This window comes from Pelophylax lessonae, assembly GCF_965119305.1.
Source record: "Pelophylax lessonae genome assembly, chromosome: 9".
NCBI classification, from domain to species: domain Eukaryota; kingdom Metazoa; phylum Chordata; class Amphibia; order Anura; family Ranidae; genus Pelophylax; species Pelophylax lessonae.
In genome coordinates, this window is record NC_138776.1 from 264888657 (window position 1) to 264912413 (window position 23757).

The window sequence follows — 23757 nt, forward strand, 5'->3', positions numbered from 1 at the left end:
CCGGTCTATAAACCATAGGCTCTGGATGGACAGTTGGGTAAATGGTTCTACATTTAGGATGTATCCGGTCTATAAACCAGAGGCTCTGGATGGACAATTGGGTAAATGGTTCTTTATTTAGGATGTATCTGGTCTATAAACCAGAGGCTCTGGATGGACAGTTGGATAAATGGTTCTATATTTAGGATGTATCCGGTCTATAAACAAGAGGCTCTGGATGGACAGTTGGATAAATGCTCTATATTTAGGATGTGTCTGGTCTATAAACCAGAGGCTCTGGATGGACAGTTGGATCAATGGTTCTATATTTAGGATGTATCCGGTCTATAAACCAGAGGCTCTGGATGGACAGTTGGATAAATGATTCTATATTTAGGATGTATCCGGTCTATAAACCAGAGGCTCTGGAATAAAATTTGGATAAACGGTTCTATATTTAGGATGTATCTGGTCTATAAACCAGAGGCTCTGGATGGACAGTTGGATCAATGGTTCTATATTTAGGATGTATCCGGTCTATACACCAGAGGCTCTGGATGGACAGTTGGATCAATGGTTCTATATTTAGGATGTATCTGGTCTATAAACCAGAGGCTCTGGAATAAAATTTGGATAAACGGTTCTATATTTAGGATGTATCGGGACACATATTATATAATAACTCCAATATACAGTATGTGATATGTGTGTAGTAGTGGATGTTGGTGATAAAAGACGTCACAGTGACTATGGAGGAAGAGGACGGAACATGACGGGGGGGATTACTGGGTGTAAATAGAAAATAAGATCTTATTACCTTCCTTTGTGTAATCCAGTAATGTCTCCTCTCTGCGTCGTTCTTGTCTCTCCCAGAACTACATTTGTTTTCCCTTACAGAACTCCTTGTCTTTTACATACATCACTTCCTTTTTCTAGTTTACATCACTTCCTGTCTAAGCGTTCGCAGGAATTGATGCCACCATCTTGTGGTGACGTTAATGACTGCATCCTACGTTATGTTATAATATTTCGCCCTCTGCCCCGTAGCTCATTTTTCGGTTATACTTCATACATTATGAGACACAAACATCGTAGTTTAGTTAAAGCTGAATCATTAATAAGTATTTTATCGTTATTTATATTGATATTTTTATGTGCTCTATAGGCTACTGGTGGTGTTTTTGGCTCTAGAGCCTTTTTTTTTTTTGCTCGCACATTTTAAAATCTCCAGTTTGGGCAGGAAAAATTAAAAATATAATTGTAAAATAATAATATAAAATCATAATTACCCCGAGTCTTATATTTTTTCTGAAGGCACTCTAGAATACAATGGTGGTCATTGTAATTCTTTCTTTTACATGACTGTATATCAAAATAATTTTCAGGAAAAAAAAAATAACACCAAAATTAATTGTAGCACACTAATTTGATTTTAGAATCCAAAATTTCTAGTGTTAACTGCAAATGGGAGACCCAGAAATATTATTCACTGTCACGTACCTGACTGTGGAGCCAGAGTTGATGAGTGTGGCCTCTTGCACGATTTCGGTACAAGCACCTCTGTTAGTTGAGACAGTGACTGCTAGGGCAGCGGGAGGGAGCAGGTGCCTGGAGTGAGCTGAAGCTTGGAGACACAGGATTCCTTCCGGTGATGGTGTGGAGACCAATCACATGCCTTTTTCAGCAGGAGCCAGGCAGACAGGTGCAGAATCAGGATTAGGTTCATGGTCGGGAACAGGCAGAAGTTAGTAATGTGCTGGCGGTGGGGGACCAAATCAGGACGTGGAGACGTAGTCATAAATCCAAGCTGAGTTCGGGAGCAGAAGCAAGAAGCAGATGTAACAGGCACGGGTGGTCCAAGAGAAGTGTCAGATGTACCCGGGTCAGGAACAAGGTTAGAAGACATGGATTAAGAATCAGGAACCAAAGCTGAAGACAATCTAGTACTGAAGCCAGGCAGACTCTCACTAGAATCTGTGGATGTGTGTGCACGCCTACGTGTACGCACACATGCCCGCATGTATGTGCATTTGCATGCGCATTCTAATCCTTGCTCATCTTGGGCTTCAATGCTCAGGAGCACCTGATGCATGGAAATTAGCACCTTCTGCACGAGATCCCTCACAATGACACTCCAATGTTCGTAATGATATCTAAAGTGTGGTGAAATTCCTGTTTACATACACTTGCGCATTTGATGTTCACTTGTGTGGGCGGGGTGACAGGGGTGCATTTAAGTGTCCCTTGCCCTCAGCTCCAGCAGACTAAGCACAGGAGTGTGCTCAATCAGCTTTGCACCCGACTTTGTCAGGATTTTTAAAGTTATAGAATGTGTTTTTGGTTCACATTTCTAGAGAGGAGATCGGGAAATGGATGTTCCTCCATCTCTTCCCACTCCCCATTCTAAAGCTGTTTGTAGTAGTCCCCAGGTCTCCAGAGCCAGGGAAGCACAAAGCGGGAGCAATGGAGGGCGGGGGTAGGGTGGTTGGGTTGCTCTATAGTAAAGCCAGAGTCTGACAAAAAAAAAAATCTCACAGCTATTACTGCAGTCGTTAGCTGGTTTCAACCTCTTCGCTGTTTGGATTTACCAGACACGTCCAAAAAGGATATCTAGGTTGGTAGCAGCATCTCCACCCAATCTGATGGGAACATGACGTTATACTGGGGAATGTAGAGGGACCTTTCATGTGGTATACAGTATCTTCTCCACATTTGTTGGGAACATGACGTTATATTGAGGAATGGAGATGGACCTTTCATATGGTGTACAGTATCTCCTCCTCATTTGTTGGGAACATGACGTTATATTGAGGAATGGAGATGAACCTTTCATATGGTGTACATTATATCAACCTCATTTGTTGGGAACACAAGGTTATATGGAGGAAAAAAGATGGACCTTCCATATGGTGTACTGTATCTCCATCTAATTTTTTGGGAACATGGTGTTATATTAAGGAATGGAGATGGACCTTTCATATGGTTTCCTCTCTAGTCAGGACCTTCCTTCACCTCACTTGTTATGATCATGACGTTATGCTGAGAAATGGAGATGGATCTTTCAAATTGTGTACAGTAGCTCCTCCTCATTTGTTGGGAACATGAAATCACATTGAGCAATGGAGATGAACCTTTCATATGGTGTACAGTATCTCCTCCTCATATATTGGGAAAATTACGTTATATTGAGGAATGGAGATGGACCTTCCAAATGTTCAATATCTCCTCCTCCTCATTTGTTGGGAACATGACTTTTTATTGAGGAATGGAGATGGACCTTTCATATGGTGTACAGTATCTCCTCCTCATTTGTTGGGAACATGACATTATATTGAGGAATGGAGATGGATCTTTCATATGGTGTACAGCAGGGGTCTTCAAACTACGGCCCTCCAGCTGTTGCGGAACTACACATCCCATGAGGCATTGTAAAACTCTGACATTCACAGACATGACTAGGCATGATGGGAATTGTAGTTCCTGAACAGCTGGAGAGCCATAGTTTGAAGACCCCTGGTGTACAGTATCTCCTCCTCATTTGTTGGGAACATGACGTTATATTGAGGAATGGAGATAGACCTTTCATATGGTGTACAGTATCTCCTCCTCATTTGTTTGGAGCATGACGTTATATTGAGGAATGGAGATGGACCTTTCATATGGTGTACAGTATCTCCTCCTCATTTGTTGGGAACATGACATTATGGCACGTGGTTTCTGGCAGCAGAACAAAACAATGGAATGAGAGGCACGAATAGGGGGTGGAGGGACCTACAGTAAATACCCTACCAGCAACCAGCATCAGGTGCAAACTAATTACTGGGATCTGATAGCTGCTGGGAGACACCAGCTGATAGACACAGGAACTACAATCTTCTGCTCGAGAAAGCATAGTGCCACCAGCACTAGGTGATCCAGGTCTTGACACCGTGTCTTGTGCTCCGCTTTCCGATTGGGTAACATCAATGATTGCACACACAGATTATACCTCGCATCAAATCCAGACAATGCAAAAATCAACGACACATTAACAGGTATTGTTATTTTTTATAATTATTATTTTTTTTTTTTTTCAGAATTGTCGCTCTTTTTTTGTTTATAGCGCAAAAAAAATAAAAATCACACAGGTGATCAAATACCACCAAAAGATTGCGCAAACCATTCAAAATACGCTTATTGGGATTTTTTTGTACCAAAAATATGTAGCAGAATACAAATTGGCCTAAAATGATGAAAAAAATAAATACATTTCTAATTTTTTTTTAATTGGGAATTTAATATAGCAGAATGTAAAAAAATGTATTGTTATTTTTTATTATTTTTTATAATTTATTATTTTTTATAATTATTATTATAATTATTTATTATTGTTTTTTTTTCTTTTCAGAATTGTCACTCATTTTTTTTTTATAGCGCAAAAAAAAAAAAAAAAATTGCACGGGTGATCAAATACCACCAAAAGAAAGCTCTATTTGTGGGAAAGAAAGGAGATCAATTTTATTGGGATACAGCGTTGCACGACCGTGCATTTCTCAGTTATTGGGACTTTTTTTTTTTTTTAAATGATGAAAAAAAATATATTTCTAAATTTTTTTATTTTTTTATTGGGAATGTAATATAGCAGAAAGTAAAAAATGTTTTGTTATTTTTTTATTAGTTTTTTTTATAATTTGTTATTATTTTTTATAATTATTATTATAAATTGTCTATTTATTTTTTTCAGAATTGTCACTCTTTTTTGTTTATAGCGCAAATCTTGTGGGGAAAAAAAAGGACATCAATTTTATTTGGGTACAACATCACACGACTGTGCAAATCTCAGTTAAATTAACGCAAAAAATGGCCTGGTCATTAAGGGGGTAAAACCTTCCGGACCAGAAGTGGTTAAAATAACGCAGTGCTGAATATAAAAAAAAAATGCCCTGGTCATGAGGGGGGTAAAACCATCTGGATAATAAAGTAAATAAATAAAAACAATGTATCACAGAATGTAGGAAGTAACCCTTGTTTTTATTAAAATAAATCAATACATCCTGACTACTGTTACAGGACCTATAATTATATAGGTGAATTATAATTAATTATAACTAATTATAATTAGGTGAAAACTAGAGTAAAAAAAAAAAAAAAAAAAAAAATTGGCATCTGTTAAGGCACAATGTGAAAAAAATGGAACAAACCAAGTTCAAAATAGTGGTAAGTTTTACCATCCAAAGTCCAAAGTCCACGCAACCTCGAAAGAAAACTTGCCAGTCCAGTCTAACATAAGGAGGTATTAGGGGGCCTTTACAGGAAAAGTCTCAATAATGGGGCAACAAACAATCTTCACCAATGGATAAGCCAATCTCCACATGACTTTAATCACTTGGGATTCGGGTGATAAACCACGCTTGTGTACTCAACTGTTTCCAAAACTCCGAGCAGTAGAACACGCTCTCCGCTGTTTGAAGATGATGATGCTTAGTTCAAAACTTGGCTTCCAGCTCTCTGAACAAAAGCATGGCTTCTCACTAAGGGACCTTTCAAATTGGGGTTTACATACAAAGCTATGACGTTATATTGAAGAATGGAGATGGACCTTTCATAGGGTGTACAGTATCTCCTCCTCATTTGTTGGGAACATGACGTTATATTGAGGAACGGAGATGGACCTTTCATATGGTGTACAGTATCTCCTCCTCATTTGTTGGGAACATGACGTTATATTGAGGAATGGAGATGGACCTTTCATATGGTGTACAGTATCTCCTCCTCATTTGTTGGGAACATGACGTTATATTGAGGAATGGAGATGGACCTTTCATATGGTGTACAGTATCTCCTCCTCATTTGTTGGGAACATGACGTTATATTGAGGAATAGAGATGGACCTTTCATATGGTGTGCAGCATCTCCTCCTCATTTGTTGGGAACATGACGTTATATTGAGGAATGGAGATGGGCCTTTCATATGGTGTACAGTATCTCCTCCTCATTGGTTAGGAACATGACATATTGAGGAATGGAGATGGACCTTTCATATAGTGTACAGTATCTCCTCCTCATTGGTTAGGAACATGATGTTATATTGAAGAATGGAGATGGACCTTTCATATGGTGTACAGTATCTCCTCCTCCTTTGTTGGAAACATGACGTTATATAGAGGAATGGCAATGGACCTGTCAAATTACGATACAACTGCTCTAGGAAAATGATAATTCAGCCCACAAAAGGTTGACTAACATTTTCTTCAGCGATCGTGCATTCTCTGGTGTTTACTTAGATGTTCTCTCCTCGTGAAACATTTCCCGCACTCCGAACAGAAAAAGGGCCTCTCACCAGTGTGGATCTTCTGATGAGTTGTCAGGGTTTTTTTGTGCGAAAAACACCTTCCGCACTCGGAGCAGGCAAAGGGCTTTTCACCGGTGTGAACTCTCTGGTGCTCAGCTAGTTGCCACTTGGTACGGAATGACTTGTCGCACTCCAGGCAGGAGAAGACCTGCTCGCCGGTGTGACCACTTTGGTGTAGGAGGAGTTTGGATTTGGATTTGAAGATCTTCTGGCACTCTGGACAAGAAAAAGAATTCCTTTTCTGATGCGTAATAAGGTGTACCTTCAGAGTGGAGCTTTTCCCGAAAGTTTTACCGCACTCTGAACAGGAAAAAGGACGCTCGCCGGTGTGACTTCTCTGGTGGATAAGGAGGTTTCCTTTCCGTGAGAAAGATTTTCCGCACTCTGAACATGGAAAAGGACGTTCACCCGTGTGACTTCTCTGGTGGACAAGAAGGTGTGCTTTCCGTGAGAAACATTTATCACATTCCGAGCACGGAAAGATCTCCTGACCCGTGTGAACCCTCCGATGCACTCGAAGTTCATATTTTGTTTTAAACGCTTTTCCGCACTCGGAGCAGGACAAAGAAATCTCATCTAAGTGAAGTTTCCGATGCTGAGTAAGAGAAGATTTTTGGCTGAAGCCTTTGCCACAGTCTGGACAAGAAAATGGACGCTCCCCGGTGTGAGTCTGCTGGTGACTGATGAGGGTACTCTTCAATGTAAAGCCTTTCCCGCACTCCTCACATGAATATGGAGTCTCCCCTTTGTGTATCTCCCTATGGGCATCATGTCCATCTGCTGGAAGGAAAATTTAGTGACTTATTATTATAAGCATGTATATTTTTGATCTCAATTCACAAGTCATGTATCTTGGTCTTCCGTGGAGCTCTGGAATGGAATTGTAAACAGTCATAATACCAATGCAGAAATAAAATTCAGAAGAATTGTATAAAACACCAAGACCAATCATGACTCACTGGGTGATGGTGTACATACACTGCAGATATTGCTTTTTAGGGGGGAGTAGAATTTATTTGTTGGGAACGTGACGTTATATTGAGGAATGGAGATGGACCTTTCATATGGTGTACAGTATCTCCTCCTCATTTGTTGGGAACATGACGTTATATTGAGGAATGGAGATGGACCTTTCATATGTTGTACAGTATCTCCTCCTCATTTGTTGGGAACATGACGTTATATTGAGGAATGGAGATGGACCTTTCATATGGTGTACAGTATCTCCTCCTCATTTGTTGGGAACATGACGTTATATTGAGGAATGGAGATAGACCTTTCACACTGGAGATACATTGATGACATTTGCATTGGGAAGAATGGAGATGGACCTTTCATATGGTGTACAGTATCTCCTCCTCATTTGTTGGGAACATGACGTTATATTAAGGAATGGAGATGGACCTTTCATATGGTGTACAGTATCTCCACCACATTGGTTGGGAACATGACGTTATAGTGAGGAATGGAGATGGACCCTCTATATGGTGTAGAGCAGCGATCTCAAACTGGCGGCCCTCAAGCTGTCCCATCAGGCTTCTGCCTACGGGAGTCATGCTTGCAACTGTCAACCTTGCAAAGCCTCGTGGGAAATGTAGTTCTGCAACAGCTGGAGGGCCACCAGTTTGAGACCCCCTGGTGTAATGTATCTCCTTCTCATTTGTTGGGAACATGACGTTATATTGAGGAATGGAGATGGACCTTTCATATGGTGTACAGTATCTCCTCCTCATTTGTTGGGAACATGACATTATATTGAGGAATTGAGAAGGACCTTTCATATGGTGTACAGTATCTCCTCCTCATTTGTTGGGAACATGACGTTATATTGAGGAATGGAGATGGACCTTTCATATGGAGTACAGTATCTCCTCCTCATTTGTTGGGAACATGACGTTATATTGAGGAATGGAGATGGATCTTTCATATGGTGTACAGTATCTCCTCCTCATTTGTTGGGAACATGACGTTATATTGAGGAATGGAGATGGACCTTTCATATGGTGTACAGTATCTCCTCCTCATTTGTTGGGAACATGACGTTATATTGAGGAATGGAGATGGACCTTTCATATGGTGTCCAGTATCTCCACCTCAATTGTTGGGAACATGACGTTATATTGAGGAATGGAGATGGACTTTTCATATGGTGTACAGTATCTCCTCCTCATTTGTTGGGAACATGACGTTAGATTGAGGAATGGAGATGGACCTTTCATATGGTGTACAGTATCTCCTCATCATTTGTTGGGAACATGACGTTATATTGAGGAATAGAGATGGACCTTTCATATGTTGTACAGTATCTCCTCCTCATTTGTTGGGAACATGACGTTATATTGAGGAATGGAGATGGACCCTCTATATGGTGTAGAGCAGCGATCTCAAACTGGCGGCCCTCCAGCTGTCCCATCAGGCTTCTGCCTACGGGAGTCATGCTTGCAACTGTCAACCTTGCAAAGCCTCGTGGGAATTGTAGTTCTGCAACAGCTGGAGGGCCACCAGTTTGAGACCCCCTGGTGTAATGTATCTCCTTCTCATTTGTTGGGAACATGACGTTATATTGAGGAATGGAGATGGACCTTTCATATGGTGTACAGTATCTCCTCCTCATTTGTTGGGAACATGACGTTATATTGAGGAATGGAGATGGACCTTTCATATGGTGTACAGTATCTCCTCCTCATTTGTTGGGAACATGACGTTATATTGAGGAATGGAGATGGACCTTTCATATGGTGTACAGTATCTCCTTCTTATTTGTCCTCTGTAATGTGCCAAGATGTAATAAACTACATTGAAATTTGCTTCTATGTTTCCCTGAGGAGATAAACTGCCTGTTGATGTTGTTAAGTCAGCTATTAGGTGCTTATCACGTCTCAGGAAGTATATCTTTTAGTGATAGCGCCATTTGTGAAAGAACAGATGGATTAAACAAATGAAGAGCACTGAAGCTTATTTCACAGAAGGATAATGTGCTGTTTACAAAAGAAACTGGAATTTCTACATTGCTTGTTTACCATTTTAAAATCCCATCTCGTTTTACTTGAGGCTGTGAAGGTCTCCTGAGTCTCCATTATTTTCTACTTCCATACTTTAAATTCATGGAAGTAAATGTGAAACTTTTCCGCTCATTACATACCTGAACTGCTATCTACAGTAGATTCCTCCTCTTTGATTGTCACCATAACCACATCCTCTTCTGTACACTTCTGATCACCCATCACATACGTCTCTTCTTCTTCCTTCTTCACCTCAACTTTTATATCAATTCGTTTTTCACACTAAAACCACAACATGATAAAATAGCAATCATAATCCTGAATATCCGAACCCTACAGATATGAAAATCTCATACAGTTTTGGAACCGTTTTAAAGCTGGAAGTGCTCCAGCTTTACCTACCTGATGATGGTGAGGGATGGTGTTACCTTCCTGTGTGGAATTCTGGGAATATAGGGGATGGGGACATCTTTCTGGTGGGTTTTTGTTAATAGATGGCTCCACCAAAATGGCCTTGTAGAAATCCTTGTGTCCTTCAGAAAGCGCATTCATCACACTATACTCCTCATCATCTTTTTTATTTTCTTCTTTAACAACAATATTATAATCGCTGAGGTGGTTTCCATTCTGAATATATAAAAGACATTCATTATAACAAATATGCTTGCGTATAAATCTTAACTACTAGTGATTGTTCCTCATCTACCTGATGATGGTGGGGGATGGTGTGATCTTCCTGTGTGGAATCCCGGGAATACAGAGGACGGGGACATCTCTCTGGTGGGTTCCCATTACTGGATCCATCTGTAGGAAACACACACACTGACTGAATACATTGTTTCTATGTGTTTATCAGATGATGGGGGATCTAGGTGGATCCTCCGTACTGCTCTCTCCTTTACAATAAAGTCTCCTCTTACCCGGTGATGTGAGGGGCGGCTGATTCTCCATCATGACGTCCTTGTAGAGATCCCTGTGTCCTTCTAAATAATCCCACTCCACCATGGAGAAATAGACAGTGACATCCTGACACCTTATAGGAACCTGACACACACAATGATACAGTCAACATATGTGAGTATCATCATCTGCTGGAGATATAAGACGTCACAGTGACTATGGAGGAAGAGGACGGAACATGACGAGGGGGGGGGGGGGTTACTGGGTGTAAATATAAATTAAGATCTTTTTACCTCTTCTGCTGCCAGTTCCAGCAATGTCTCCTCTCTACTTCCTCCCAACTCACTTATAACCCGGAATTTCCTGTCTGCACCTGACATCACTTCCTGTTGTTGCGTTCCACTGACAATACGTGAGATCACTGTCTTGTGTTGAATATAAATACTGCAGTCTACGTTTCTGTGTCCAATTTTCCATGCTGGCTCATGGTCCATTTTTCCATTAGGGTACATCGATGATTACACACACAGATTTTACCTCACATCAAATCCAGAAAATGAAAAATAAAAACAATTTAATTACAAAATACAATACAGCATACAAGACTAAAGGCTCGTACACACTATAAGAAAATCGGGCGAATATTTTCATCCAAAGAATTTTCGTATAGTGTGTACAGAACTTTTTACAGATGATCCAGAGTTTTCGTACAATTTTCGTATAGTGTGTACAGAACTTTCTACAGACGATGCAGAATTTTCGTACGATTTTCGTATAGTGTGTACAGAACTTTCTACAGATGATCCAGAGTTTTCGTACAATTTTCGTATAGTGTGTACAGAACTTTCTACAGACGATGCAGAGTTTTCGTACAATTTTCGTATAGTGTGTACAGAACTTTCTACAGACGATTCAGAATTTTCGCACGACAATTCTCGAAGGGACAAACTCCAAAATTTTTCTCGTACGGGAAAAAACAAAACGATTTTCGTTTAATGTGTACTGTGTTCGTACGATTTTTATACAAGAAAAGTCAGGAAAAAAAGACTGCACGTGATCAGATACAACAAAAAAAGCCTTTTTCTTAAGAATTTTCGTTCATCGGTTCCGATTTGCTGTGAAACAACGAGGAAAACTGGACAATCGTTCGCCCGATTTTCTTATAGTGTGTACCCCAATTTAATTCACAAAGCTTTAATACAAGTAGAAAGATCGTTATTTTAGCGATGTGACTTAAATATTCAAATCTTATTGAATATTTTTTATGCATATAGTTTTTTTTTTTTTACTTTTGAGGTTATACAAGTATGCAAAGTTAAGTTAAAGTAGATGTGCACCAATTGGCCATAACACTATGAGCAACCACTTAATATTCAGTAGGTCCTCCTTTTGCCCCCCAAAAAATCCTGACCAGTCAAGGCATGGGCTCCACTAGACAAACCATCACGCTTGCCTCCTCCAGGCTTGGCTTCTTCCCATACTGCATCCTGGTGCCATCTCTTCCCTAGTTAAGTGACGCACACAAAACCAGCCATGACGTGATTTATCAGATCAGGCCAGCTTCACTTAATATTCAGTAGGTCCTCCTTTTGCCCCCCCAAAAAACCCTGACCAATCAAGGCATGGGCTCCACTAGACAAAGCATCACGCTGCCTCCTCCAGGCTTGGCTTCTTCCCATACTGCATCCTGGTGCCATCTCTTCCCTAGTTAAGTGACGCACACAAAACCAGCCATGACGTGATTTATCAGATCAGGCCAGCTTCACTTAATATTCAGTAGGTCCTCCTTTTGCCACCCCCCCAAAAAACCCTGACCAATCAAGGCATAGGCTCCACTAGACAAAGCATCACGCTGCCTCCTCCAGGCTTGGCTTCTTCCCATACTGCATCCTGGTGCCATCTCTTCCCCAGTTTAGTGACGCACACAAAACTGGCCACCCACATGACGTGACTTATCGAATCAGGCCAGCTTCCTTCATTGCTCTGTGGTCCACTTCTGATGCTCTAGTACCCATTGTATGCTCTTTTGGCTGTGGACACGGGTCGGCATGGGCCACCTTGACTGGTCTGCAGCTACATAGCCCCATACACAACAAACTACGTTGCTCTGTGTGTTGTGACATCTATCAGAACCAGCATTAGATCTTTCAGCAAACTGAGCCGCCTCCCATAGCTCTTCCATTGGAATGGACTGCACAGGCCAGCCTTTGCTCCCCTCATGCATCAATAAACCTTGGCTGCCCAGGACCCACCAGTTTTCCTTTATTGGACCATTATTTGGTCTGTCCTGACCATTGCAGACTGGGAAGATCCCACAGGAACTGCCATTTTTGTGTTGCTCTGACCCAGTCATCTAGACATTAAAGTTTGGCCCTTGTCAATGTCCCTCAAACGTTTACACTCATTGTTTCTGTTTTCGACACATCAACTTATGGAACACCATTCTTACTTGCGCCCTAATATATCCCACCCTCTTTGAAGTGACATTGTAACAAGATAAGTGTTGCTAGGCAGAAGTGCTAACCTTAGCCACTGGGCAGCACAGGTTTGTCTGTTCAAATCCTGAATACGGCTCTACCTGCCTGGATTTTGCATGCTCTCCCTATGCCTGTTTGGGTTACTCCGGTTACCTCCCATTCTCTGACAGCTCTACCCCCACCATCCACACTACATTCTTCGACAGCTTTCCTCCTCCATCCACACTGCATTCTCCTACAGCTCTCCTCCACCATCCACACTACTTTCTCCGACAGCTCTCCTCCCACCATCCACGCTACATTCTCCGACAGCTCTCCTCCACCATCCACACTACATTCTCCAACAGCTCTCCTCCACCATCCACACTACATTCTCCGACAGCTCTCCTCTCACCATCCACACTACATTCTCCGACAGCTCTCCTCCACCATCCACACTACTTTCTCCGACAGCTCTCCTCCCACCATCCACGCTACATTCTCCGACAGCTCTCCTCCACCATCCACACTACATTCTCCAACAGCTCTCCTCCACCATCCACACTACATTCTCCAACAGCTCTCCTCCACCATCCACACTACATTCTCCGACAGCTCTCCTCTCACCATCCACACTACATTCTCCAACAGTTCTCCTCCCACCATCCACGCTACATTCTCCGACAGCTCTCCTCCACCATCCACACTACATTCTCCAACAGCTCTCCTCCCACCATTCACACTACATTCTCCGACAGCTCTCCTCCACTATCCACGCTACATTCTCCGACAGCTCTCCACTATCCACACTACATTCTCCGACAGCTTTCCTCCTCCATCCACACTGCATTCTCCTACAGCTCTCCTCCACCATCCACACTACTTTCTCCGACAGCTCTCCTCCACCATCCAGACTACATTCTCCGACAGCTCTCCCCCACCATCCACACTACATTCTCCGACAGCTCTCCCCCACCATCCACACTACATTCTCCGACAGCTCTCCTCCCACCATTCACACTACATTCTCCGACAGCTCTCCTCCACCATCCATACTACATTCTCCGACAGCCAGTGGCGGCTGGTGCTCAAAATTTTTGGGGGGGGGGCACAAACAGAAAAATGTAATAGGCATTGCTTTGCGGCAAAAAACGCTGTAAAAAAATGCGTGACTTTGAGGTCGCAAAAGTGTGAAAGGGGCCTTCAGTAATTAAGGTATAGTGTGCCCCCTTTCAATGCAGAGATACCAGCGTGCCCCCTTTCAATGCAGAATGACCAGCGTGCCCCCTTTCAATGCAGAGAGACCAGCGTGCCCCCTTTCAATGCAGAATGACCAGCGTGCCCCCTTTCAATGCAGAGTGACCAGCGTGCCCCCTTTCAATGCAGAGTGACCAGCGTGCCCCCTTTCAATGCAGAGAAACCAGTGTGCCCCCTTTCAATGCACAGAGACCAGCGTGCCCCCTTTCAATGCACAGTGACCAGTGTGCCCCCTTTCAATGCAGTGTCCAGCGTACATGCCCCCTTTCAATGCAGTGTCCAGCGTACATGCCCCCTTCAATGCAGTGACCAGCGTACATGCCCCCTTCAATGCAGAGATCAGCGTGCGTGCCCCCTTTAATGCAGTGACCAGCACACATTCCCCCAATGCAGAGATTAGCGTGCGTGCCCCCTTCAATAGTGACCAGCATACATATTTTAGTAATATTCCTTCCCCCTGTTTTTCCTCCTGATCTGATACCTTAGTGGCAGCGCATAGATCACCCCCCCCCCCCTTTGACGTAAAGTGCTATGCTAACTTAGCATATCACGTTACCTGTGTACAATGTAATTGTCCTGGCCTGCACTGTCTTATATTGTGTACACTGCTAAGCAGGCTGCTGGCCTGGCCGCAGTCCCACACACAGGAGGAGGGAGGCACTGAGTCTGTGACTGCAGAATCACTTACCTCCTGCTCTTGGGCTGGCTCTCTCTCTCTCTCTCACGACGACCGGACCGACTCTGTCACTGCCTGGCGTGCTGCTGGCTGCTCTCTGCTGCTGACGGCCCGGGACTTGGGAGACTCGGTCGGGACTTTGCTCTGGCCGTCTTCTTCCTCCTCGACCTGCATGCGTGCCGCTGCCCTCCTCTCTGACGGCGGGCGGGAAGGTGACGTCGGGACGGTGCGTGACTAACGTACGCACCGCCCCCGCGCGACATCACCCGGGATGTCCTCTATGATTGTTCCAGACTGGAGTCTGGACCAATCACAGCCAGGACAGCGCCACAGTGGGGAGTGTCCGGGCACATTGCTCTGCGCCCCGATGACACCCAGAAGGCCAATCGGCGCCTCTGCGTGGCGCACGTGGGGTGCAAAACCCCACCCCCCCATAGCCAACAGTAGGTCTCCGACAGCTCTACCCCCACCATCCACACTACATTCTTCGACAGCTCTCCTCCAGCCATTCACACTACATTCTCCAACAGCTCTCCTCCACCATCCACACTACATTCTTCGACAGCTCTCCCCCAGCCATTCACACTACATTCTCCAACAGCTCTCCTCCACCATCCACACTACATTCTCCGACAGCTCTCCTCCACCATTTACACTACATTCTACAACAGCTCTCCTCCACCATCCACATTACATTCTCCGACAGCTCTCCCCCCACCATTTACATTACATTCTACAACAGCTCTCCTCCACCATCCACACTACATTCTCCGACAGCTCTCCTCCACCATTCACACTACATTCTACGACAGCTCTCCTTCCACCATTCACACTACATTCTCCGACAGATCTCCACCATCCACACTACATTCTCCGACAGCTCTCCTCCCACCATCCACACTACATTCTCTGACAGCTCTCCTCCACCATGCACACTACATTCTCCGACAGCTCTCCCCCGACCATTCACACTACATTCTCCGACAGCTCTCCTCCACCATTCACACTACATTCTCCGACAGCTCTCCTCCCACCATCCACACTACATTCTCCGACAGCTCTCCTCCACCATCCACACTACATTCTCCGACAGCTCTCCTCCCACCATCCACACTACATTCTCTGACAGCTCTCCTCCACCATGCACACTACATTCTCCGACAGCTCTCCCCCGACCATTCACACTACATTCTCCGACAGCTCTCCTCCCACCATCCACACTACATTCTCTGACAGCTCTCCTCCACCATCCACACTACATTCTCTGACAGATCTCCACCATCCACACTACATTCTCCGACAGCTCTCCTCCACCATCCACACTACATTCTCCGACAGCTCTCCCCCACCATCCACACTACATTCTCTGACAGCTCTCCTCCACCATCCACACTACATTCTCTGACAGCTCTCCCCCCACCATTTAAACTACATTCTACGACGGCTCTCCTCCACCATCCACACTACATTCTCCGACAGCTCTCCTCCACCATCCACACTACATTCTCCGACAGCTCTCCCCCCACCATTCACACTACATTCTCCGACAGCTCTCCTCCACCATTCACACTACATTCTCCGACAGCACTCCTCCACCATCCACACTGCATTCTCTGACAACTCTCCTCCACCATCCACACTACATTCTCTGACAGCTCTCCTCCACCATCCACACTACATTCTCCGACAGCTCTCCTCCACCATCCACACTACATTCTCCGACAGCTCTCCCCCCACCATCCACACTACATTCTCCGACAGCTCTCCTCCACCATCCACATACATACATACACTCCCCTTCTTTATATTTATGAAGTAAGCCGGCTTGGACAAAAAACAGTGATAGATGGATAAGATTTATTGTCATTGCTATTAAAATTTACAACGATACTCCAAAAAGGTAACTCCTCAATTTTTAGAAACACAGACAAATTTCAGAAACATACACAGATCCGAAGCTCCGCTCTGGCCTCTCTTATACATGGAGAATTTGGGTGCTGGCCACTGTAGTCCATCTCCGACAGGTCTCCTTCACCATCCGCTATAGTCCATCTCTATAGTCCATCCCTGACCACTATAGTCCATCTCTGGCCACTATAGTCCATCTCTATAGTCCATCCCTGACCACTATAGTCCATCTCTATAGTCCATCTCTGACCACTATAGTCCATCTCTGCTCCACATTGAAAATAAGCTGCACTTAGTTCCTCCTAACATATATTTCAATAGTCAATGAAATGACTGTATACAGCATTATCTCTTTCCAAGATCCAACCTTCCTCAACGCGTTTTACCTCTCCTGACTTGCTCCCAAGCCAGCAAAAAGAAGTAAAAATTTAAAAAAATTGCACCAAAGCACATAAAAATCGCCCACCTCCACATACACGCATTTACAAATGTAAACACACGCATCGGGGGTGCCTACGCCTGAAAATGTTGATTGCGATACACGTTACATATGGCCACACACGCCAAAAAAGCGTCACCTATGGAAAATATAGAGCATTATTTTTATCGCCTTTTCGCGGCTGCACACAATGTTTTAAGGTTTGACATGTGTGTCTTTTTACTAGACGCAGCTTTGTTTTTTTATATTATACCCCAAAAAAAAAAAAGTGGGTCATTTATTGTGTTAGTGTGCCCTAAAATCAGGTAGACTTGGTGGGCTTGTGCACAGCAGGGACCAGTGGCGGCTGGTGCTCCATGGGTCGGGGCGGCAGACGGACCGTACCATACATCCCCCCACCCACAACCAAGGATATAAAGTATATATCCAATGCAGTGGCGGCCCATCCATTGGGGGGCACAGGGGTGCCGCCCCCCCTATCCATGCATCCGGCCCCCTAATCTACATGCAGGGCGTCGGACGCATGGATTCCAATAGGATTTTTTTTTTTCTTAAAAGCTTGTTTGTCAGTCAAGTCCTGATGAAGGGAGTGCTCCAGAACCGCCGAAACACGTCAACTACTTTCTGAATTCATTTCTGGTTTGTTTACATTGTCAGCAGCTTGTTTGTCAGTCAAGTCCTGATGAAGGGGAGTGCTCCAGGACCGCCGAAACACGTCAACTACTTTCTGAATTCATTTCTGGTTTGTTTACATTGTCAGCAGCTGGTTTGTCAGTCAAGCCCTGATGAAGGGGGTGCTCCCGGACAGCCGAAACGCGTCAACTACTTTCCGAATTAATTTCTGGTTTGTTTACATTGTTGCATGTCAAGCACCGCCTTCTTTGGGGCTTGGCTGAAAACAAAGTGAACAAACCAGAAGTGATCTGGACCTACAATGGTATTTTCCCAGTGTGAAATAAGCACAGAGCTTGTCGGCAGCTCTAATGAAGGGGGTGCTCCTGGACCGCCGAAACGCGTTGGAGATTTTTGGACTGTACCTCCCAACATTTTATGGAATAAAGTTGTATCTGGACCTATTAGCAGTCATGACAAGGTCTGTGCTTGTAACTCACACTGGGGAAAATACCATTCACTTCTGGTTTGTTCACATTGCCAGCAGCTTGTTTGTTAGTCAAGCCCTGATTAAGGGGGAACCCCCTGGACCGCCGAAACGCGTCAACTACTTTCTGGATTGATTTCTGGTTTGTTTACATTGTTGTCAGTCAAGCACCGCCTTCAAATTGGTTATATTGTTGTCAGTCAAGCACTCCCTCCACTAGAGCTTGATTGACAACAATGTGAACAGACCAGAAGTGAACTGGACCTACAGTGGTATTTCTCCCAGTATGAAATTACTAGCACAGAGCTTGTCAGTCAAGCCCTGATGAAGGGGGCACTCCTGGACTGCCCAAACGTGTTGGCTACTTTCTGGATTCACTTCTAAATTGGTTATATTGTTGTCAATCAAGCGCTGATGAAGGGAGTGCGCCTGGACCGTGGAAAGGGTTGGTTACTTTCTGAAGAGTGAACTGGACCTACAGTCTTATTTTTTCCAGTGCTAATTACAAGCACAGACTTTGTCAGCAGCTTGTCAGTCAAACCCTGATGAAGAGGGTGCTCCTGGACCGCCGAAACACGTTGGATACTTTCTGGATTCACTTCTAAATTGGTTATATTGTTGTCAGTCAAGCACCTCCTTCATCAGGGCTTGATTGACAACAATGTAAACGAACCAGAAGTGAACTGGACCTACAGTTGTATTTTTCCCAGTGCAAATTACAAGCACAGACCTTATCAGCAGCTTGTCAGTTAAGCTCTGATAAAGAGGGTGCTCATGGACCGCCGAAACGCGTTGGATACTTTCTGGATTCACTTCTGGTTTGTTCACATTGTTGTCAGTCAAGCCCTGATGAAGGGGGTGCTCCTGGACTGCCAAAACACGTTATCTACTTTCTGGATTCACTTCTAAATTAGCTATATTGTTGTCAGTCAAGCGCCACCCTTCATCAGGGCTTGATTGACATCAATGTGAACAAACCAGAAGTGAACTGGACCTCCAGTGGTAGGCTCCTTTCAGACGGCCGCTCCGCTGCTTAAGTCCGCTGCGGGACTTTTTTTTTTTTTTTCACGGAGCGGATGACATTTCTGTCATCCGCTCCGTGTGCCCGCATATCATCCCATCCGTTTGCGGATGATATGCGGACATAATGTAAGTATATGGCATTGCGGATGTCAGCGGATGACACCGCTGACATCCGATTTTCCTTCCTTTCCGTTTTTTACACGGATGGAAAAATGGGGTTCTGTTCCATTCGTAAAAACGGAACAGAACTGAAAGGAGGAAAATCGGATGTCAGCGGATGGTATTCCGCTGACATCCGCAGTGCCATTCACTTACATTGATGTCCGCAAATCATCCGCAAAAAAATAGGTTGATTTGCGGACACACGGAGCGGCCGTGTGAAAGGACCCGTATTTTCTCAGTGCGAATTACAAGCACAGACTTTGTCAGGTCAGTCAAGTCCTGATGAAGAGGGGGGCTCCTGGACCGCTGAAACGCATTGGATACTTTCTGGGTTCACTTCTAAATTGGTTATTTTCTTGTTGGTCAAGCACCCCCTTTATCAAGGCTTGATTGACAACAATATGAACAGACCAGAAATGAACTGGACCTACAGTGGTATTTTTCCCAGTGCGAATTACAAGCACAAAGCTTGTCAGTCAAGCCCTGATGAAGGGGGTGTTCCCTGGACTGCCGAAACGCGTTGGTTACTTTTGGGATTCTGATCGGGTATTTGCTATGGAGGGTAGTTTATGTTATTTTGGGGAGAACGCAAGACAATGAATGGGAACTTCTAAGGAGTCCCTAAGAAATATAAAAAGATGACTCGATCCATCACCCCACCCCAAGGATTGGAATATAAATTGTAGATGAACTGACCCCATAAAGTCAATCTTTTGTTGATAGAATCAATCTATGAAAAGAAGAATTCACTCTACAAAAAAGGTTGGCTAAGACTTGTTTTGACGGTTGTGTGTTCTCTGGTGTTTAACCAGATGTTGTTTCCGTATGAAACATTTCCCGCACTCCAAGCAGCCAAAGGGCTTCTCTCCAGCGTGGATCTTCTGATGAGACTGCAGGTTTTTCTTCTGGGCAAAAAGTTTTCCGCACTCGGAGCAGGAAAAGGGCCTTTCCCCAGTGTGAACCCGCTGGTGCTGAACAAGTTTCGACTTGCTACAGAACAACTTCTCGCACTCTGGGCAGGAGAAGACCCGCTTGCCGGCGTGAACTTTCTGGTGTAAGACGAGTTGAGGTTCCGTTTTGAAGGCCTTCGGGCACTCTAGGCAGTAAAAAAAATGCTCATCCTCGTGACTTTTCCGGTGCGCGATAAGGCTTGCCTTTAGGGTGAAGCTTTTCCCGCATTCTATGCAGGAGAAAGGACGCTCGCCGGTGTGGCTTCTCTGGTGTATAAGAACGTACTCTTTCCGCGAGAAAGACTTTCCGCACTCTAAACAGGAAAAAGGACGCTCCCTGGTGTGACTTCTCTGGTGTCTCAGAAGTTGTGTTTTCCGTAAGAAGGATTTCCCGCACTCTGAACACAGAAAAGGGCGTTCACCTGTGTGACTTCTGTGATGGATAATAAGATCTGTTTTGCGCGAGAAAGATTTGCCGCAATCTGAACATAGGAAACGGCGCTCACTCCTGTGACTTTTCTGGTGTCTGAGAAGCTGGGCTTCCCGTAAGAAAGATTTGCCGCACTCTGAACATGGAAAAGGTTGTTCGTCGGTGTGACCCCTCTGGTGTCGAAGAAGATGCGTTTTCCTTGAGAAAGATTTGCCGCAAACCGAACACGGGAAAGGGCGTTCACCCGTGTGGCTTCTCTGGTGTCTAAGGAGATGTCCCTTCTGTGAGAAGCATTTGTCGCACTCCGAGCACGAAAAGATCTCCCGACCCGTGTGAACCCTCCAATGGACTTGAAGTTCATATTTCGTCTTAAACTCTTTGCCGCACTCCGAGCAGGACAATGAACCTTTGTCGAAGTGAAATTTCCGATGGTGCAAAAGAGATGCTTTTTGGTTAAAGCATTTGCCACAATCTGGACAGGAAAAAAGACCATCATTGGTGTGAATCTGCTTATGCCTGACGAAGGCACTCTTCCATGTGAAACCTTTCCCGCAGTCTTCACATGAATATGAATTCTCCCCTTTCTTTGTCTTCCCATGGGCAGTTTGTCCATCTGCTGGAAGGAAACGTTTGTCATTATAAGCATGTACATTTATAATCTCTAGTCACATGTCATGTAACCTGGTCTTCCATGGGGCTCTGACATACAATTAGGAATGGAGATGGACCTTTCATATGATGTACAGTATCTCCTCCTCATTTGTTGGGAACATGACGTTATATTGAGGAATGGAGATGGATCTTTCATATGGTGTACAGTATCTCCTCCTCATTTGTTGGGAACATGACATTATATTGAGGGATGGAGATGGACCTTTCATATGGTGTACAGTATCTCCTCCTCATTTGTTGGGAACATGACGTTATATTGAGGAATGGAGATGGACCTTTCATATGGTGTACAGTATCTCCTCCTCATTTGTTGGGAACATGAAGTTATATTGAGGAATGGAGATGGACCTTTCATATGGTGTACAGTATCTCCTCCTCATTTGTTGGGAACATGACGTTATATTGAGGAATGGAGATGGACCTTTCATATGGTGTACAGTATCTCCTCCTCATTTGTTGGGAACATGACGTTATATTGAGGAATGGAGATGGACCTTTCCTATGGTGTACAGTATCTCCTCCTCATTTGTTGGGAACATGACGTTATATTGAGGAATGGAGATGGACCTTTCATATGGTGTACAGTATCTCCTCCTCATGTGTTGGGAATATGACGTTATATTGAGGAATGGAGATGGACCTTTCCTATGGTGTACAGTATCTCCTCCTCATTTGTTGGGAACGTGACATTATATTGAGGAATGGAGATGGACCTTTCATATGGTGTACAGTATCTCCTCCTCATTTGTTGGGAACGTGACGTTATTGAGGAATGGAGATGGACCTTTCATATGGTGTACAGGATCTCCTCCTCATTTGATGGGAACATGACGTTATATATTGAGGAATGGAGGGATGATCTACTGTTGCCCCTTTCCTATTTTACCACCAGTTAATAGAGCCCCTTGGTTAGACAATGCAGCTGTTCCTTGCTTAAATTCGAAAATTTCAACATTTGCTGTTCAAATGTTGTGTGGGCTTTTTTAAGAAATTGCTTGGTTTATTATTTACAATAAAGGATCTTTGCTATATTTAATAAGCACGGTTAGTTAAATGATTATCTTTCAGGTGAGCTTATTCTTCAATTTAGATCATCCGAGATTTATCCCTTTTCATTAGACCAGCAATCAGTGAACATTCAAACTTTTTAGGATAGTCCATATTTTGGATTCCGTTTGTCCTATATTTCAGTAGTTTTTGTATTTTATGCTTGGTCAGCCCTAGCCCCCAAATCGTGAGGTTCTATACTTTAAACTTGTAAAATGTGAGCAGTTTCTGCCCATTACCCACCTGAGCTGTTATCTGTTGAAGATTCCTCCTCTTTGATTGTAACCCTTACCACATCCTCCTTCGTACTCTGCGGATCACCCGTCACATCCGTCTTTTCTTCTTCCTTCTTAACCTCATTATTTATATCAATCTGGTCTTCATCCTAAAACCACAAAATGATAAAAAGAAAAATCCACAAAATGTGAGCACTAATAGCGGGAGACCTCAGAGATGATTATCTCTTACAGGTTGAAATGTTATTGAGTTGGACTTGCTCCAAGTTCACCTACCTGATTATGGTGAGATATGGTGAGATCTTTCTGTGTGGAATCCCGGGAATCCATAGGCTGGGGACTTCCCTCTCGTGAGTTGCTTTTAGCAGGTGGCTCCATTGTAATGTCCTTGTGGGGATCCTTGTGTCCTTCCGAAAGCTCCTTCATCTCACCATACGTCTCTTCTTCCACTTTAAACTCTTCTTTAGCAACAAAATTATTGTCTCGAGGATTCCACTCTAAATATATAATAAAAGATTCATTGTAACAAAGGAACTTGTATATATGTAGTGCTACCTCTGAGGATTATTTCCTGAACAGTGGAAAGGCCACCATTTGCCCAAGCAACAGTCCATTCACAATGGCTCCAACAAACAGTCTAGGGCAGAGGTCTTCAACGATGGGGCACTTTTCCTTCCACTGGGTACAATGCACAGCTGCACCTGATTTTGCACTCTCCAATTTTAATAAATCTTCCCCAGTGTGTCCTCCGGAGAAAGGGAGCAGATGCCAGGAGTTGTGTAGGAGACCAGAAATGTAACCAGAAATCTTGGAGCCACCCAGGGACTACACAAGATTAGAAGTGTCAGCAGAATTTGGAGGGCCACAACGTTGGGAGCGTGGCTTTCTGGCTTCTGAAGACACACTGAGGCTCAACAGCTAACGCACTGGGTAGATGCGCCTTGTGAGTTGCCGCTTGTTATTTTTAATAAAGCATTTTCCAATATACTGTACTTAGTTGGTGCCCTCCACTGTTTGAGGAGCTGGCAGGGATATTTTTGGACCTATGGGCTTTCTAGTATAATCCTACACATCCTACAGGAGCAAATACGGTATACATCTATGATTATTTGTAGCTCAGCTGTATCCCTACCGGCGCCATTCCTTGAGGCAAACCCCTACAGCTGGGGACCATGGGGCAAGTCTCATAG

General features: G+C 44.0%; 3 protein-coding genes across 4 annotated transcripts in view; all 3 read right to left on the reverse strand.

Annotated features, from left to right (window-relative positions):
• Positions 1-23757, reverse strand: part of LOC309564442 (uncharacterized protein) — a gene marked incomplete at its 3' end in the record, with an annotated part of 317628 nt that overhangs the window by 194828 nt on the left and 99043 nt on the right.
• Positions 1-23757, reverse strand: part of LOC309563922 (uncharacterized protein) — a gene marked incomplete at both ends in the record, with an annotated part of 51860 nt that overhangs the window by 5007 nt on the left and 23096 nt on the right. The window contains 2 exon segments of the mRNA XM_082268554.1: positions 9502-9594; positions 10019-10093. Of these exon segments, the coding sequence (XP_082124680.1) occupies positions 9502-9594; positions 10019-10093 (168 nt within the window).
• LOC309562712 (uncharacterized protein) lies at positions 18830-23044 on the reverse strand. Of its 2 annotated transcripts, none has more exons than XM_082266999.1 (4): positions 22844-23044; positions 22575-22716; positions 19983-21225; positions 18830-18859 (listed from the first exon to the last, which is right to left on the reverse strand). In XM_082266999.1, the coding sequence occupies exons 1-3, from the start codon at positions 22991-22993 to the stop codon at positions 20000-20002; spliced, it is 1518 nt and encodes a 505-aa protein (XP_082123125.1). In that variant the 5' UTR covers positions 22994-23044; the 3' UTR covers positions 18830-18859; positions 19983-19999. The 2 variants fall into 2 exon arrangements, with proteins under 2 accessions (XP_082123125.1, XP_082123124.1); XM_082266998.1 differs by having other exon boundaries at positions 19983-21228.

Excerpts from the sequence above, each read along its gene's own strand:
- LOC309562712 (XM_082266998.1), bottom strand. The coding sequence starts at position 22,993 with ATGAAGGAGCTTTCGGAAGGACACAAGGATCCCCACAAGGACATTACA. Across the intron at positions 22,717-22,843 it reads CCATATCTCACCATAATCAG|GATGAAGACCAGATTGATAT; the intron begins GTAGGTGAACTT and ends TTGTGGTTTTAG. Across the intron at positions 21,229-22,574 it reads TTCAACAGATAACAGCTCAG|CAGATGGACAAACTGCCCAT; the intron begins GTGGGTAATGGG and ends GTTTCCTTCCAG.